Consider the following 18,827-nt stretch of genomic DNA (forward strand, 5'->3'; position numbering starts at 1 on the left):
CAGTAACCAAAATTAAAAGGCACATTTGCTTGTTGTCTGCAGTCCTATGTAACACCCTAGATAATGTATGCTAAGTTTTATGTAATCAGTAATAACTCTAAGTACATATAATGTAGCTGATGTTGCCTGCAGTCCTGTGCAATACCACAGATAACATGTGATAACTCTCTGAGTACATTTTACCTGCAATCCCATGGAACTCCACAGATAACACAGTTAAAACTTCCTGAATTCAAATAATGTAGTAGATGTCACCTGCAGTCCTATGTAACACTACAGATAGCGCAGTGAGAACTGTGAGCAGATAATGTAGTAGATTTTACCTGTAGTCCTATGTAATACCACATATAACACAGTGGTAACTCATCTATATATGTTTCTCTGCTCTGCCATAAATAGAATCATTTTTCTTAGTGCCTCTCTGCTATTTAAACCCAGGACACATGTTCATCCTGGCCCATCATTCCCTAGTAATACCCTGCCCCCCAGAGACCTTCTATTGTGAAATTAACAAAGTTTGTCACCGTGAAAGTTATCCTTTTTTCGGTGCGCCACAAATCCTATATTACTCTACCATCTGAATTCCCTTTACAAAATGGTTGAATCCTGGACAAAGCATACATAAAACACTGTAGTCAGTCAGCTCAGCTCTATTCTCTTGCGCCCCCTAGACTGACTGCCATGAGATTAAAGCTGAAAATGTCTGTAATGACACACAGCTCTGTTCTATACTACACAGTAGCTGCAGAGATCATTGCTGAGAGCGAGGCGTGTTCTTTTTTTCTCCTATATGACTCTTCCTGTTAATGATTGGTCAAGGTCTTGCAGGAAACAAAGTACACGCTCCCAGAAACAAATCTTTGGTAATATCCTGTTTAGTTTATCATAAATTATAACCTAAACTTCACACACTAATATGTCCGCAACGGAGAAGAAAGATTTTAAAAATATGTTTTACTCAGTTCAGCAGCCACTATTCCATGATGTGGAGTTTGATCCTCTTTAAAAGTATAGTTCCTCTTTAAATGTATGACCATTCATATACCGTACATTAATAGGGATACCTGCTTTGGAGGACTGCACAACTCCATTTCCTGTATTTAGATTTAATAGCTATAGTGCTTCTCTAATTATGGAAGAATACCCTGTTTTACATTTAATTTTGTTTTAACAAGTGTGAATTGGGGCTTATGGTGTTTACAGCCAGCATTTCCAGATCATTCAATTAACAAAACAAAAGCAGTCATTGAAATGAAGCATAATAGGAAGGAAGTTACAAAATCATCTGATCATCACATGGACGCTCATAACAAAATGATGCTGTTGTATGTGCTAGAGCCATTCTGTCAAAATGTTGTCTGGTCCTGTCTTACCTACCAATGACAGCTGCAAGGTAGGGATAGTTACCATAGATCGTCTGCTAGCAACTAGTTAGGGTATATGGACAGTAAAAGTTATTTTCCATTTATTTGTACTGCTTGCAGAAATATTCCCAAGCTTTGTCACCTTAAGGCCATATTTTCATAGTACATCTTGCTTATCACTCATTCATTTACCATTGTCTTATGCATACATTGAAAAAAGTATGCAAAGAAAAAACTATTAATATGGTCTGAAAATCTCATCTCTGTGATTCAAAGACATGAGGTTACAGAATATTTAATAGATTGCATAGTTTATTTCAGTTGCAGGTAAATAAAGGGTTGACAAATATATGACAGTTCCAATTTTCTATATGTGTATAAAATAACATGCTAAATCTACTAGTCATAAAAATGCAGATATAATATAGCTGAGATTATCAAAGTACATACAAAGTAATATTAATGCCCAATATATGCTAATTTAGTCATCATACTCAAAATTGATACATACATGTCTCCAGGCTAAATTACAGCAGGACACAACACCCAAATTGTGGGGCAAGTCTTCTGATTGCTCATCTACTAAATGTCAAAATCCAAAACATGTCAGATGAGAAGACAGCACTTCATTGTTTTAATGCTTCCAATATTTTATTCAAGACACATGGGCACCAATTCAAATATCAAGGTAACGTTTCAGGCTGTTATAAAGCTCTTCATCAGGCTCACACAAACAGGACATCTTTTTGAGTTACCAATAAAACATCTAGCGAAGCTGCTTTTAACTTCTACTCTATGTAGAAGGATGGCCAGATTTAGGGCATCTTGATAAAGGTAGGGGTCCTTACATAAGGTAACTGCTTTTTTAACATTTCTAATGGAAGAGTGAGGAAAATAGAAAAGAGTTTACATTGAGATAGTAGAGAATGTAAACGTCAGTTTCTTATATACTGTATTGTTTCATATACTCATTCATTTAACATAATTTTTCCTAAACTACGCATTCTTTAATACTCCTCACATTGGTGATACCTAGTGGCAGCCAAAAGAAAAGAAAAAAGCATTACGCAGATTTATTGTGTCATTGTGCCAGCACTAATATGCCCCTACAACATGAAGAACGTAACTGATGCATGAACAGAACAAGATGAAATGCCATTTCTAGCATAAACCTTAGCACATTGCTAATTTAAGCTGGCCAGTGTTTCTTGCAGGGACTGCTAGAACTGGAGAAGGAAGAGTTGAAATCTCAGTTCAGTTTATACATTTTTTTCTTCAATCCTGTAAAAGGAAAAGGAAACAATCAGGTGATTAATACATGAACCAATATGGGGCAGCATGAATCAGAGGCAGGCTCCATCATTACAAATATCTTGTTTTACTCTGAAATATGCAGCACAAACATAGATATTTATAATGCTTGAGCCTGCCTCTGATACATGTTGCCCGTAGTTTTGACTCGCCTGATAGATTCCTTTTAAAAAGTATCACATACAGATCAGTAGTTGTCCAGTTCTGACTTATGGAAAAGGTTGCAAAATTAAAGGGATTGTCCAGCCTTAGGGTACAAGTCTCCAGTCAATCTATGTGACTGCAGACTTCTGAATCCTTAGGCTATGTGCCCACATTGCGTTTAAATCTAGACACTGAAAACCGGACTCCTTCCCAGAAATCGCGCGATTTTACCGCGATTATGTTCGCGATTTTCGCGTGTGATATTCAAGCACTTTCCAAGCGATTTGAAGCATCGCTTGGAAAGTGATTGACAGGTTGGTCACACTCGTCAAACATAGTGTTTGACAAGTGTGACCAGGTTTTTACTATTGAGGCCGCCTATGCGGCGTCAATAGGAAAAGAAAGAATGTAAAAAATAATTAAAAAATAAAAAATCGGGGTATATTTACCTTCCGACGTCCCGTGCGGTCTCAGCGACGCTCCCGTTCCCAGCGATGTCTTGCGAGACCTGTGATGACGTTGGTCTCGCGTTGCTATAGTGATCTCACGAGACCGCTAGAGTCATGCGAGACTACGTCACCACAGGACCTTGCCGCAAGGCATTACTGGGAACGCTGTGGCCCGGGATGGCAGCGCGGGACGTCGGAAGGTAAATATACCCCGATTTTTTATTTTTTATTCTTTTTTTTACAGGGGTATGGTACCCAGGGCCTGGAGGACAGTCTCCTCTCCTCCACACCGTGGGTACCAACTGCACGAGACGCTTAACTTCGCGCATGGTGGGCATAGCCACATGCGGGAAGTAAACGATTCTCATGCATTCCTATGGGTGCGGAATCGCGGCAATTCTTTGCGATTCCGCACAAAAGAATGAGCATGCTGCGATTTTTTCTGCAATGCGATTCCGCGGCGGAAAAAAGCACAGCATGTGCGGAATGCCATAGGAATGCATGGGGTGCGTTCTGTACAAGATCTTTAAATGTTTTTGCATTGGTTTTGCGCCTAAACTTATGGCAAAAATGCTTAAAAATCGCATCATGGGCACACAGCCTTACATCAAGCACCCTTCATGCTGTCAGGATTCTTCGATTCTGGCATTTGCATACATTCGGTCACATGCCGACTAGATGCGCACAACCCCGCTCAACGCAAGTGTATTGAGTGAGGCCGGACATGTCTAATCAGAGTATGACCAGAAGTAGGCAAAACGCTCCCAGTGCTGGCAACGGAGAATTCTCGCGGCTTGATGGGAGGATTCAGAAGTCTGCTGTTACATAGCAGACTTGTACCCCAAGGCAGGACAATCCCTATAAAATGTAATCACTATATATTTATAATAACAAGAGTTGTTAGAATGGATACTCCAGAACTGTTTTTTTCATCGGGATCTGCATATATATAAGGGTATAATATGTGTACCGTACATAGCAGTTTATCGATGCTGTATTATACTTATGCACAATGGATCCATGTATATGGAATCTTACATGCTGTGGTTTTTGTGCAAAGATTTACTTAGGGATATTGCAGTTCCTACCATTATGTGCTTTTGGAATGCACGATAATGACATATTTTTAGCAATCTCAATGCGTATTGGCAGTGTTTTCACGCTGAGCTGTAGAAATTTCCCCAAAAGGCTGATTGTGTTAATAGATTTGAAATACAGTATATTATAATACTAATTATAATAAAGGATAATAAATGGATATATCAAAAGAGTGATTATCAGCTGCACATGTCCAGAACATTCCAGCCTCAAAATGGATTACCAGATCATCGTACATGCTTACTCTCCACTTTTAAAGAAATTAGAGTATTAGTAAAGTTTTGACTTAATGATCTTAGGATCAATAACTCCCGTGGGTTTTAGTTGAGAAGTCACCACTCTTCCTGGGTATATAACATTATAATAATACATACTTTGAGCAATTTTTATCAAGAATTAATGAGTAATTTTGTTCCTTTTTAGGTGTTGGTTTTGACAGAGAAGCAAGCATACGCTGTTCCCTAGTTCATTCACAATCAGTTCTGCAACGTAGACGGAAATTGAGGAGAAGAAAAACAATATCAGGAATTCCGAGAAGAGTACAACAAGAAATAGGTCTGAATTTGAATTTAGTATATTGAAACAAATGCAAAGTAGGGAAAGATACATGTTAGAAGTCAGCCTAAATTAAAAGGCTTCTCCAAAAAGTGATCCAAGTTGGCCACCATGATTTATATACCGTAATGTTATAATAATAATCTTTATTTTTATATAGCGCTGACATATTCCGCAGCTCTTTACAATTTTTGCAAACATTATCATCGCTGTCCCCAATGGGACTCACAATCTAAATTACCTAACAGTATGTCTTTGGAATGTGGGAGGAATCCGGAGTACCCAGAGGAAACCCATGCAAACACGTGGAGAATATACAAACTCCTTGCAGATGTTGTCCTTGGTGGGATTTGAACCCAGGAGCTCAGCAAGGCTGCAGAGCTAACCACTGAGCCACCGTGCTGCCCAGGCTGCAACCCTTCCTAGGCATGATATGCCATGGAGAAATACTGCTCGAAACATGTTTCTCGACTGTCAAGTTGATCAGCAGCATCGTGAACAGACATAACTTATGTTCCTATTGAGGCTACCAAGTTTGCAATGGGACGTGGAACAGGAGATCAGCCTTTCTGTGTGCAGTTTATAGTATAACACAGAGACATGCAGAGTGTTTTTTTCCTTCTGCTCCATGCCCCATTGCAAGCCTTTCATGCTGAGTGAGTAGAGAACTTACTAGTTCATGATGCTGTTCCTCAGCCTGACAGTCAAGACTCATGCCCAGAGAAGCATTTCTTTAGGCTGCAAACCAACCTAAGTCATACCTAGGATAGTTTATTAGGTGACGTTAGCTATCTTGGATTACTTCTCAGGAAACTAAGAAACCTGTCATGTAAAATAATGCTATTAACCTGCAGTTTTGGGGTTAATTTGCAGGATAATAGCATTCTGATACCGTGCGACACCTACACTGAGAGCCCCGCTGCCAGGAGGAAATACATTTTCTTCCTTCTGGCAGGCTCGCTCTTCCATTCATAGGGGTGGTGCCGGTATTGGTTTCAGCCACTGCTCAGTGTATACATATGATGCAGGAGGTGAAACCGAATGGACAACAAAAGGTATATACCCATGCATCAATTTGAAATAATGCCCCAAATGCAGTCCAAAACACTACTCAAAGCTAGAATAGCTGCAAATATCTTCAACAGTATTAACCAAAACAAGGCTTAGCCATTTATTGCAATTTATTTGTGTGCTATATGTTGATTTTATTGTATGAAAAAAAAGAAAAGGAATGGCACTCACCGTTCTGAAGAAGTGAATTTCACGCCAACTGCGCTTCAACGGCCGTTGTCCACAATTCACACATCTCTCCCGAGTCTATGCTTTTTATCTGACAATAAATTCACTTCTTCAAAACGGTGAGTGCCATCCCTTTTCTTCTTTTTCATACAATGTAGCCATGCATGTTTTTCTTTGGATTGAGCACCCATTCTGTAGGTAGTTGGCATTCAGCTCAGGTGTGTGAGTTTGTACCGCACTATAGTGCACATTAAGGTGGTGGCAGTGGTGCCGAATTTTCTTCTTTCTTCTTGGTTATATGTTGATTTTACTGATGCCATGTTTTAATGTTATATATTCCGCATGGATTCACTCATAAAATATCTGTTTTTCATTAAAGGGGTTGTACACCTTTTTAGACACTTTTTTTACTTAAATGCATGTATTTCAGGTCAAAAATTCCTTTTTACAAATGGATATCGTTATACATTTTGTTTTTTTAAAAACCTTTTGTTTCCATACACATTCTACTTTTATGTGGTCTATGATCATAAATCAGTTGAGAGGAGTTCAGAAAAAGACGGATGAAAGTGGTACAAACTTCAGAGTAGACTGCCATAACTGACTGACTAACAGATTCTCATTTAACTCATTCTCCTGCCAACAATTGCAAAAAGGATCTTGGCCCCAATTATGTGCATTTCAGTAAAAAAAAATTGGCCTGAAAAGAGGACAACCCCTTTATCAAAATTTGGATCGCCTATAGGCGATAAACGTCTGCGTGGTCCGTGTTACTCTGCAGTGACATTCTAAAACATCACTACAAATTATACATCTCCATGCAAACGTGCAGCTGCAGGAGCGGAGAGACAGCTGTCAGACACAGCCAGACTCATAGAATCATAGAATCATAGAATCGTAGAGTTGGAAGGGACCTCCTGGGCCATCTGGTCCAACCCCCTGCTCAAAGCAGGATTCGCTAAATCATCCCAGTCAGATGTCTGTCCAGCCTCTGTTTGAAGACTTCCATTGAAGGAGAACTCACCACTTCTCGTGGCAGCCTGTTCCACTCATTGATCACTCTAACTGTCAAAAAGTTTTTTCTAATATCTAATCTGTGTCTCTTCCCATTCAGTTTCATCCCATTGCTTCTAGTCTTTCCTTGTGCAAATGAGAATAAAGTTGATCCTTCTACAATGTGACATCCCTTTAGATATTTGTAGACAGCTATTAAGTCTCCTCTCAGTCTTCTCTTTTGCAAACTAAACATTCCCAAATCCTGCAACCTTTCCTCATAAGACAGGGTTTGCAGACCGGTCACCATTCTGGTCGCTCTTTTCTGAACTTGCTCCAGTTTGTTGATGTCTTTTTTAAAATGTGGTGCCCAAAACTGGACACAATATTCCAGATGAGGTCTGACCAAAGAGGAGTAGAGGGAAATAATGACTTCACGTGATCTAGACTGTATGCTTCTGTTAATACATCCTAGAATTGCATTTGCCTTTTTTGCTGCTGCATCACACTGTTGACTCATATTCAGTCTGTGATCTATTAGTATACCCAAGTCTTTTTCACATGTGCTGTCACTTAGCCCTATTCCTCCCATTCTATATATGCTTTTTTCATTTTTATTGCCCAGATGTAGTACTTTGCATTTCTCCCTGTTAAAAACCATTCTGTTAGTTGCTGCCCACTTCTCCAGTTTATTTAAATCTTTATGAATCCTCTCTCTCTCTTCTCTAGTATTAGCTATCCCTCCTAGCTTTGTGTCATCAGCAAATTTAATCAGTTTACCCTCAATTCCTTCATCTAAATCGTTGATAAAGATGTTGAACAATACAGGGCCCAGGACAGAGCCCTGTGGTACCCCACTTGAGACATTCTTCCAACTGGATGTGCAGCCATTTACGACCACTCTTTGGGTCCGATCACTAAGCCAGTTATGAATCCACCTAACAGTTGCCTTGTCCATTCCATACTTAGTCATTTTTTCAATAAGGATTGTATGAGAGACTTTGTCAAATGCTTTGCTGAAGTCAAGATATACTATATCTACAGCATTTCCTTGATCCACCCAATCAGTGATACCGTCATAGAAGGAAATTAAGTTAGTCTGACATGACTTATTAGTTACAAACCCATGCTGACTCTGTTTAATCACTTCATTCTTATCCAGGTATTGACATACATGTTGTTTAATAATTTGTTCAAAGATCTTTCCTGGTATAGAAGTCAGACTCACCGGCCTATAGTTGCCTGGGTCCACCTTCTTCCCCTTTTTGAAGATAGGAACAACATTTGCTCTTCTCCAGTCTTCTGGCACTTCTCCTGTTCTCCAAGAATTTTCAAAGATTATGGAGAGGGGTTCAAAAATTTCTTCTGCTATCTCCTTCAGTACTCTGGGGTGTAATTCATCTGGACCTGGAGACTTGAATTCATTTAGGTTAGCTAAGTGTTTCCTCACTATCTTTCTGTTTATAGATATCTTGGATTCTTCTATTCCCTTAATAGGACAGTGAATAACAGTTGATGTTGCATTTCCTTTCTGAGAGAAAACAGATGCAAAATAGGAATTTAAAAGTTCAGCCTTCTCAACATCCTGTCTTACCATTTCATCATTTTCATCCTGTAAAAATCCTATAGCATCTTTGACTTTTCTTTTACTTTTGACATATCCCCAAAATCCTTTATTATTGCTTTTGACATCTCTTGCAAGCCTCAGTTCATTTTCAGCTTTAGCTAATCTGATTTGTGCCCTGCAGGTTCTGCAGACAGCATTATATTCTTCTTTAGATATGCCTCCCTCTTTCCATTTTATAAACATTTTTTTCTTCCTTTTTAGCATGTGCTTAAGTTCTGTGTTCATCCATCCTGGTTTCCTTAAATGCTTCCTATTCTTCCCTCTTTTCGGAATTGTTAACAACTGTGCTTTGAGAATTTCATTTTTCAAGATTTCCCATCCTTCCTGGACATTTTTGTCTTTAAGGATATCCAGCCATTGGATCCCTCCAATTCTCTTTCTGAATCCCTTAAAATCTGCCTTTCTGAAATCTAACCTTGACGTCTGAGTCTTCACAGGTCTTCCACCTCTAGTAATCCAAAATTCTAAAATAGCATGGTCGCTACCTCCTAGGGTCCCAGCCACTTTTACCTCCTCAACCATTTCCTCCCTGTTTATAAGGATTAGATCCAAGGTAGCAGTTCCCCTTGTTTTCTCCCTTACCTTTTGGAAGATAAAGTTGTCAGCAAGAGAGGATAAGAATTTCCTTGACCTGTTAGTTTTGCCTGAGAGAGATTCCCAACAAATGTCTGTATAGTTGAAATCTCCCATGACAACTGTCATATTTTTTGGAGAACTTGGCCATCTGATGCATAAAGAGTTCATCTATATCTTCGGCTTGCACAGGCGGCCTGTAGTAAATGCCTACAATGGTGTCCTTTCCATTGTTCTGTCCTTGTATTCTTACCCAAACAGTTTCCACAGAACTCCCAGTCTCTGAAGCTTCAATCTCTGTGCAGATATACGCGTTTCGAACATACAATGCGACACCCCCTCCTCGTTTATCAAGTCTATTTCTTGCAAATAAGTTGTATCCTTCTAGTCTTGTATTCCAATCATGTGTATTGTCCCACCAAGTTTCAGTGATTCCAATTACATCATATTTCTGTTCCTGTGTTAGTAGTTCCAATTCTCCTTGTTTGTTGCCCATGCTTTGTGCATTAGTATAGAAACATTTTAGTTTGTGATTGGTTTCCCTTTCTCCATTATTTTTATTAATTAGATTCTTTCGTCTTTGTTCTTCCTTTCCACTTCTAATAGCAGAGTTCTCAATAGCATTTGTCAGGTGTATGGCTTTTTCTGGTCTTTTGCTTCCCTTCCCATGTTGTTCTAGTTTAAAGCTCTCCTTACAAGTGTAGCAAGGCGACTTCCAAATACATGCTTTCCAGTCTTCCCCAGTCTTCCCCAGTCTTCCCCAGAAAGTGTTAAGGGGAGAATATATGGCATATGAATATATACAAGAATCAAACCTATAAGTTTATAGGGACGTTTTGCTGAATATTAGAATCATGTAGCTTTAAGATATTTCTGGTTCTCTAAGACTTATTTCTGTGTTGTATAACCCACCTAGCTTCATCGAAACTGGGTGGATTAGGGTGGACTAGGCTAAAAAACGATAATTATGTGCATAATGATTGTATAGTAGATATAGGACATATGAGATCATATGAGATCAATACTAATTTGCTATTTGGGGTAAACAGTAATTTGGAAAATAACCCATGATGTAATACAATGAGACAGCTCGATTTCTGTTCTAAAAACTGTACATCTCTGATTAAAAGTAGGGAAGAATCATTTGACATGATATACCTTGTCTTGTGTATTCTTTTCTCCGTGCACGTATAATCTCTGCCAGAGATCCAATTCGGCCACAGACAATTAAGATGACGACACACGCATTCTGTGTGCCATATCAAAAGAAGGCAGAGAAAATGTATTACTGTCTTTGCCTTTGTATTTGCTGTATACACAACACTAAACAAGTGCTGTATATACAGTAATAGGACCCAGCAGTGATGTGATCACTCAAAGTAGGGAAAAAGCAGGAGCTACTGGGTCAAAAAAAATTGAAGTAGGAATAAATGGAACAGATTTTCATTGATTAAAACAGATATAAAGGCCAATGGAGATGATGGATAAAGTACAGTGCTTGGCTATCTCCATTAAATAATGTTACCAAAAACTTTGTATCCTCATAAATAAAACTTGGTATTAGTCCTGTAGCTCCCTTTGTGTGCTGATACAAAATTAAAATAACATGAGGAAACCAGGCAAGGTCCATCTTTCTTAGACTGTGTTCACACTTTCAGAATTTATGGCAGATTCATGTTGCAAAATCTACTCCACTAATCTTCTATTGTAACGCTTTTTTTACTTTCAGATTCAGATGAGTCTCCTGTAGCACGAGATCGTAATGTTCTAGTTCATAACAACCCTGATATTGCAAATTCTGCAAATAGGAGATCTGGAACTCGAGATACAGAGTGTCAAACTGAGGACATTCTCATTGCTGCTCCCTCAAGGAGACGAATCAGAGCTCAAAGGGGCCAAGGTGTTGCATCACTATCTCATTCTGCAGGAAACATTGCAGCCTTAACTGAGTCTGGGGACCAAATGTTCACCACAACAGTGTTTAATCGAATTCGTTCTCGTAGTCTTCCTAGAGAAGGTGCTAGAGCAAGCAATGAACATGACTGTGTTCCATCTACAACTTACAAAGATGACTGCTATATAACCTCAGAGAGGTCACTTAAGAACAAGGAAGACAGCTTAAGTGCTCAGTGCTCCCCAGAACACCAGTCTCTAGGCTTAGCATATTCTCACCATAGTCCACCTTTAGAAAGAGGTAGATCAAGGCTATCGAGAATGGCAGATTCAGGCAGTTGTGATATTTCTTCAAATTCTGACACATTCGGAAGCCCTATTCACTCAATTTCTACTGCTGGAGTATTACTGAGTACACACATGGATCAGAAAGATGACCATCAGTCATCAAGTGGAAACTGGAGTGGAAGCAGTTCTACATGTCCTTCTCAGACATCAGAAACAATTCCACCAGCAGCCTCTCCTCCACTGACTGGGTCTTCACATTGCGATTCAGAGTTATCTCTAAACACTGCCCCCCATACTGGTGAAGATTCTAATATCTTTACCATTGAACAATACAATGATGACCACTTGGACAGCATAAGAGCCCATAGGGCCAGCTCCTTTACATCGACAGTTGCTGATTTACTTGATGATCCAAATAACAGTAATACAAGTGACAGTGAATGGAATTATCTTCACCATCACCATGATGCATCATGCCGTCAAGATTTTAGCCCACAGCACATAAAGGGAGATGGCCTTTGCTGCCCAAGTTTCACTAGTATGGGCACATATGATAGTTTTCTTGAAAAGCCAGGATCAGAGAAAGCAGATACAGGTTCTCATTATTCGGTGGACACTGAAGGTTACTATACCTCCATGCATTTTGACTGTGGTCTCAACAGTAACAGGAGTTATATTTGTAACTATGCACAGTCAGGGAATGAGAATGACCAAGAGATAGGTATTTCTTCCATGAGTTCAGACTGTGTTTGGCAACGTTATATAGATCACAGAAAACAAGGAAGACAAAACATCTCATTTAAGAAACCAAAGGCAAAGCCGTCACCACCAAAACGAAGCTCATCTTTGAGACTTTCTGATAACCACACAGTTATTTCTGATGTGAAAGAACCAAAGATAACCAGTGGACAACAAGTGCTTCACACCTCCAGGGAAATGATGCTGCCACTTGAGATTTCAAATACACCTTCAAGAACAGAAAACTTTTCTCCACCAAATCTACAGGACATTTCATGGGTCGATGAGGAAGAAGATGATTCAAAGAGTACTCAATTTATCGCTCCAGAAATTACATCATATAAAGAAGAAGGAGGTGAACAGCATCACTATGCAGATCTGTGGCTCCTCAATGACTTGAAATCAAATGATCCTTATAGGTCTTTATCAAACTCAAGTACTGCTACGGGAACAACCGTCATAGAATGCATCAAGTCACCAGAAAGTTCAGAGTCACAAAATTCACAGCCTGAATCTAGAGCCACGACTCCTTCTCTTCCTTCAGTTGAAAATGAATTTAAATTAGCTTCACCAGAAAAGTTGGCAGGGCTAGCATCACCTTCTAGTGGTTACTCAAGCCAATCGGAAACACCAACTTCATCCTTTCCAACTCCTTTCTTTTCGGGACCATTATCACCTGGAAGTGGCAAAAGAAAACCAAAGGTCCCAGAAAGGAAGTCCTCTTTACAACATCCTTCGAAATGTGGAAATATTTTTTGGGGCAAAGAAATAGAACTTCCAGCTATACCTCCTACACATCTTGACCTAAGTGCTCTTCATGTCTTGCATAAGCCATTGCCATACAGACCACAAGTACATGCTTTCAGTCATATCAATCAAAATTTGCCAGAGGATGAACTTAATCCAAATTCATCACCTGCCCTTGCCATAACACCTTCAGTGCTGAAATCTGTTCATCTTAGAACAGTCAACAAGCAAAGCAGGGAGTCCAGACACAAAGATTGCACTAACATATTATGTACCCAAGATCCTACAATAATTGTGGAGACTTATCCCCCTGAAAAAACAAATTTGCCAGCACCAAGGAAAACAATATTACGACAATTCTCTACAGAGGAAGCCATGATACCATATATTGATGCATCACCAATTGACTCAAGCCCAGAAATGTTTTTTCAAGGAAGTGCTCTCTTTACTGGACATGGCTTATACAAACCAGAAGTGACGGCACCTTTAATTAGCAGAACTAAAGAAGCTGAGCCAGAGAAAAATAAAAAATATCGGGCTGAAGATATTATAGAAGAAACTATTTTCACAGCACAACCAGAAACCATTACAAAATATGTGCAAGATTACTCTGCCAATATTATTGATGTTGCTACTGAACAAAGGAGTCATTCTCAAGAGGAAGGGCAACTCAAAGCAGAACAAGAGCCACATATACATTGTGAACCCATAACCATATCTGAATCTGTCAAAAGAACTAAAATCGGGGGAAATATGAAAGACAGAACTGCTGAGGTGTCTCCATTGCCTAGCAATGAGCCTGACATAAGCAACAATGACAAAGTGCCTGGAAATACTCTCAGCTTTGAATCAGAGATCTCAACTTTATACCCACTCAGTGACGAATGTCCAGAGCAGGAATTTGAAACTGTATCAGGTATTCCAACCAAAAGTGCCTCAGAGGACAGCAAGATGGAAGACACATTGGAAGGCATTGATGACACCTCATGGAAAGGTGGGTTTCCATGTAATAACTTTGCAATTACAGGAGTTTTCCGGGATTAAACAATTGATGACCTATCCAGAGGATTGGTCACCATTATGAGATGGTAGGAGTCAACTGAAATCTTCAGCAGCCATTAAGTATACAGAACTGTGTTGTTCTGCTTCGTACGTTTCCTAAATTCAGCTGCTGCAGGAACAAATTTCAGCTAATCAGTGAGGAAACCAGGTGCTAGAACCCCACCAATCTTATATTGATGACCGATCCAGTTTGGTCCTCAATTGTTTAGTCCCCTTTAAGTTTAACAGTTCTATATTTGAACCACTGTTAAACATTATGAGATTTTAAATGGAAGATCATAAGATGCACTGAAAAGAGCTTTAAAAATATTTAGGAAGGAAAGTGAAAGAAATTTATTTTAGTTTGCCACATTAGTTGTGTTGCATTGTTTTAATGTGAAAATATTAATAAAAAAATAATTACTAAAAAGGTTGACTAAAAAAAAGTTCTTGTAAACAAGGGAGCAAGATTCAAGAGCCCCAAAAAAATTAATTTATAGGCATTCTACTTTACACATTGTAAGCTAATGGCCCTATCTTTTAGTATGAATTCATTTTGCACAAACTATTTTAATCAAAATTAAAAGAGTAAATTTGGTACTTTTTGAATGAAAGTAGCCATATTTTTCTTATTTCTTAGAACCTCTGTGCAACCCCGGTTGTACATCTAAAATTAACTATTGCATCCATAGCCATTACTGCTATCTGATTTTTTCAGGGTTATTTTGGGCACCATTGTACTGCTTTTTATATATTTTTAACATTAATCAGGTTATATCACAGATCTCTCATTTATCGTATGGAAAGATTGCAATGAAGACAAAATTATAATGGAAGTAGACCTCCCCCCAGGAAAAAAAATCAACGCTCCCATCTACACTACTGCCCAAAAATAGAGTTCAAATGGTTTTAGTTTGAGCGCTACCTTACAACGAGACTGAAACTTAGGAATCTTTTATTTTACCTAACATGCCTTTATTATAACTATATCTGTAAATCTCCTTCTTTTCCGCAGACTCCTCAATGAGCGATGACTTACTTGTATCACCAATGAGTGAGGATTGCCAGGCTGACACTGACGATGTCTTTGTATCCCCTAACAAACCCCGCACTACTGAGGACCTATTTGCTGTCATCCACAGGTGAGTTATTGAATGATTCATTTGAGAATGAAAATATACCAAGTCTACAGATAATATACCGTATTTTTCAGATTATAAGATGCACTTTTTCCCAAAAAAATTTGGGGGGATAATGGGGGTGCGCGTTATAATTCGACTTGGGGGGAAAATGGGGATGCGTCTTACAATTTGAATATACCTTACTGGCCACAGTGGAGCAGGGTCCCAGGGTCGCTGCTGGAGGAGGCAAGAGTGGTGCGTTACTGCAGGCTGGAATGAAGGGGTGTTTGGAGGTGTGACACAGTGGGTGTTCGGTGGTACGGGGGATCCGCATATGTTTTGTTAAAGCCCAGGAACCCCGCACCTCCATGCTTTACATTGCGGTGGACTCCAGGAAAATGGCTGCCGGGAGCAGCGTATGCACAGTTGGAGATCTCAGCACCAAGATCTCAGGAGATGAGATCTCCGTGCCAAGATCTCCATCTGTGCATGCACCACCACAGGCGGCCATTTTCCCAGAGTCCACCGCACAGTAAGCCATGGAAGTACGGGGGCTCCGGCCTTTAAAAAAATGTCAGCGGAGGCCCCACACCACCGAAGACCCACAGTGTCACACATCCGAACACCTTTCTCCAATTCTGGGGTACGCAGCATCTCCCAACTCCTGCCTCTGCCGGCAGCAACCCTGGGACCCCCTTCACTGCAGTCACCACCCCCGGTAAGCAATAAGACGCATGGATTGTAAGAAGCACCACCATTTTATTAAAAAAAAAGTTTTTTTTCCCTATCTTTCTCCTCAAAATTTGGGGTGCGTCTTATAATCTGGTGCATCTTATAGACTGCAAAGTACGGTAATTTGTTTTGTGGCTACCATGTCATATAATTTGATATAGCGAAGCTTGTTGTCACCTATAGCAAAGATTTAGTTTGCAGTCTTAAGCCCCCGTTACACACTGCGATATCGCTAGCAATATCGCTGTAAAGTCACCGATTTTGTGACGTTGCAGCGATATTGCTAGCGATATCGCTGCATGTGATACTTACCTCCGACCGGCTCCCCCCCCTGGTTATCGCTGATCGCGCAAGAAGCTCCTGGATCATTTCTCGTCGGCCACTTCCTGCGGCGCTTCCTGCTGTGATGACGAGCGACGCGTGGAGCCGGGCGGGAGGACGAAGGATCGCCGCGTCTGACAGGTAAACAGGTAAGTAGCGATCCCTGTCCCCTGCGATGTCGCTGGTGAGATCTGCCTGAGTGGCAGCTCACTAGCGACCACCTAGCGATGCACCAGCGATCCTGACTGTGTCATATCGCTAGTCGGGATCGCTGGTGCATCGCTAGGTGTAACGGTACCCTTAGGTCTCATAAAAATACCAAGGCAGATTGGCTTATTGATTCCCTCATTGGCCCCGAGAGCACTTGTCCTACAGGAAAAAAAAGTCAGTTCCTAGTAGCATAAAAGTGACCAGGATATCCACATTTCCCACTTTACTCTCCTATCACTGTAAACTCTTAAAAGACCACTAAATATTAGATTGAAGTTGAGCAACCTGATAGTTGTATTCGCAGCGGATAACACTCACTTTATTTCTCTGTAAAGGTCTTTTCTACGACAGCCACCAATTCACCAGTTGATCAACTCATTCCCACCATGGACGATTTTCATTTTTGCTCTTTTGATTTTTTTTCTCACCTTCTTGCAAGAGCCATAACTTTTTCATTTTTCTGTGGACATAGATGTATGAGGGCCTGATTTTTGAGTTGCGAATGACACCAGTCTTTTCACCATACAATGTACTGGAAAATTGATTTTCTTTTTCAAGTGTGGCAAAATGTTGAAACAAAATACAATTCCACCACTGTTTTACAGCTTTTGTGTTTATAGTGTTCATTCTGCTCTAAAAATGACCTAGTAACATGATTTTTTAGATCACTATAATTACAGTGATGCTAACTTATAGATTTGTTTTTTTTAATTGGTGAAAAAAAAATCTGAATTTTGTTAAAAAAAAATCGGTTTATGTAACCATTTTCTGAAACTCGTAACTTTTTTATTTTTTAGTCAATAGAGCTGTGTGAGAGCTTGTTTTTTTTTGCACGGTGAGATGACTTTTTGTATATCATTTTGTACATATGACATGTTGTTAACTTTTTGTTTTTTTATTTGTTTTTTTTAGGGAAGCGACTGAAAAACCACAATTTTTCCATTCTGATCCTTTCTCTCTTTATGTCATTTACCTTACTGGTTAAATAATTTTATATTTTGATAAATCTGACTTGCATCAACTTGGCAATGCCAAATATATGCTTTTCTGTTTTTATATATTTATTTTAAACAGGCAAAAAAACAGTGACTTGAGTCTTTCTATTTTTTAGTTTTATTTTTTTTAAACTTTTTTAAAATTATTTTTTAGTTTTATTTTTTAGTCCTTCTATGGGACTTAATCCTGAGAGTGTAAGATCACTTGTTCTATAAATTATAATAATATGGCAGTATATAGAGAAAATAAGATTTTAAATCACAGCCTGCTATTTTAAGGGAATCTTTCAGCAGGTTTTTGCTACCTCATCTGAGAGCAGCATAATGTAGGCAAAGAGACCCTGATTCCAACAATGTATCACTTAGTTTACTGGATGCAACAGTTGTGATATAATCAGAGATTTTAGATGTAGCATGAAGCAGAACTCAGAAGGCTAACCCTGCCCACACCAGAGCTTTCTATGCATATTGTTTCTGTTAGGCGTCGGATTCCTGCAGCGACACAACAGGAATCCAGAGCCTCACATGCTGCTCTGCAGCAAGTCATTCCTGAGGCTAAGTCCCTCTGCCGCTCCACTGAGCATGCTCACGAGATGATCTCCCATTGGAGGTCGGGAGTCACGTGCTCAGGTCCTTCTCCAGATCTGATTGGTCCATCTCAGAGATCTGGAAGGTCCCGGCAGTGCACGGCTACAAAAGTCCCGCATGGCCACTCAGCCATGCGCTAGTATAGACTTTACTTTCTAGATTTGTCAATGGTGATGGATGTATGATTCTGGTGACCGACTTATTATGATTCCCCTCCCTCTGATATTACGCATGTGTATAGGGAACTAGAGAAAGAGTCAGCGCCAGTCAGTGGCAAGCCATAGGCCACTGTGCACACCGCCCCTCTACACTAGCGTCCGATTGTGTCATGTCTCACGGCACTATCATATAGCGGCTGTGTTTGCCGCTGCGCTGCAGTCAGCAGCACTTACCGCCGTCCACGGTAGCGAGGCCGCATGCACGGTAGGTCTAGACGGACACCGACCTCAACCTTGGGCCCGTGTCCTGTGATCGGATACCGCGCGTGCAATTTAGCTGAGACCTGTGAGTCTAACAGGCTCGGCGTTTATGTTTATGTTACATCACCTCTGTGAGCTAACAGAGTCCGCTCAGCGCACATCGGGTGGCGTTTAACCCGTGCACGTTATACCGCCATATAGCGCGCCTGCCATTATATAGCAGCAGTTTAACACCTTTGCACAGTGGACCCTGGGCGGCGAACGCACTTTCTATTATTTTATATTTAGTGCAGTCCGCCATCCCTAACAGTTTATTGAGCTGCTTATCAGAGGATGGGGCATGGTCAACCAGGGCTCCTTTGCAATGTGGTTTGAGCATTG

The 18,827-nt window shown here is 40.1% G+C and overlaps 1 protein-coding gene across 1 annotated transcript in view; it reads left to right on the forward strand.

Annotated features, from left to right (window-relative positions):
- Window positions 1–18,827, forward strand: part of NHS (NHS actin remodeling regulator) — a 290,599-nt gene that overhangs the window by 258,818 nt on the left and 12,954 nt on the right. The window contains exons 6-8 of the mRNA XM_073574144.1: window positions 4,790–4,921; window positions 11,083–14,013; window positions 15,076–15,202. Coding sequence (XP_073430245.1) covers window positions 4,790–4,921; window positions 11,083–14,013; window positions 15,076–15,202 — 3,190 coding nt within the window. The remainder of the gene's footprint in view (window positions 1–4,789; window positions 4,922–11,082; window positions 14,014–15,075; window positions 15,203–18,827) is intronic.

The sequence above is a fragment of the Dendrobates tinctorius genome, unplaced genomic scaffold (genome assembly GCF_039654945.1).
Source record: "Dendrobates tinctorius isolate UK_male_01 unplaced genomic scaffold, ASM3965494v1 ptg000007l, whole genome shotgun sequence".
Classification (NCBI taxonomy): domain Eukaryota; kingdom Metazoa; phylum Chordata; class Amphibia; order Anura; family Dendrobatidae; genus Dendrobates; species Dendrobates tinctorius.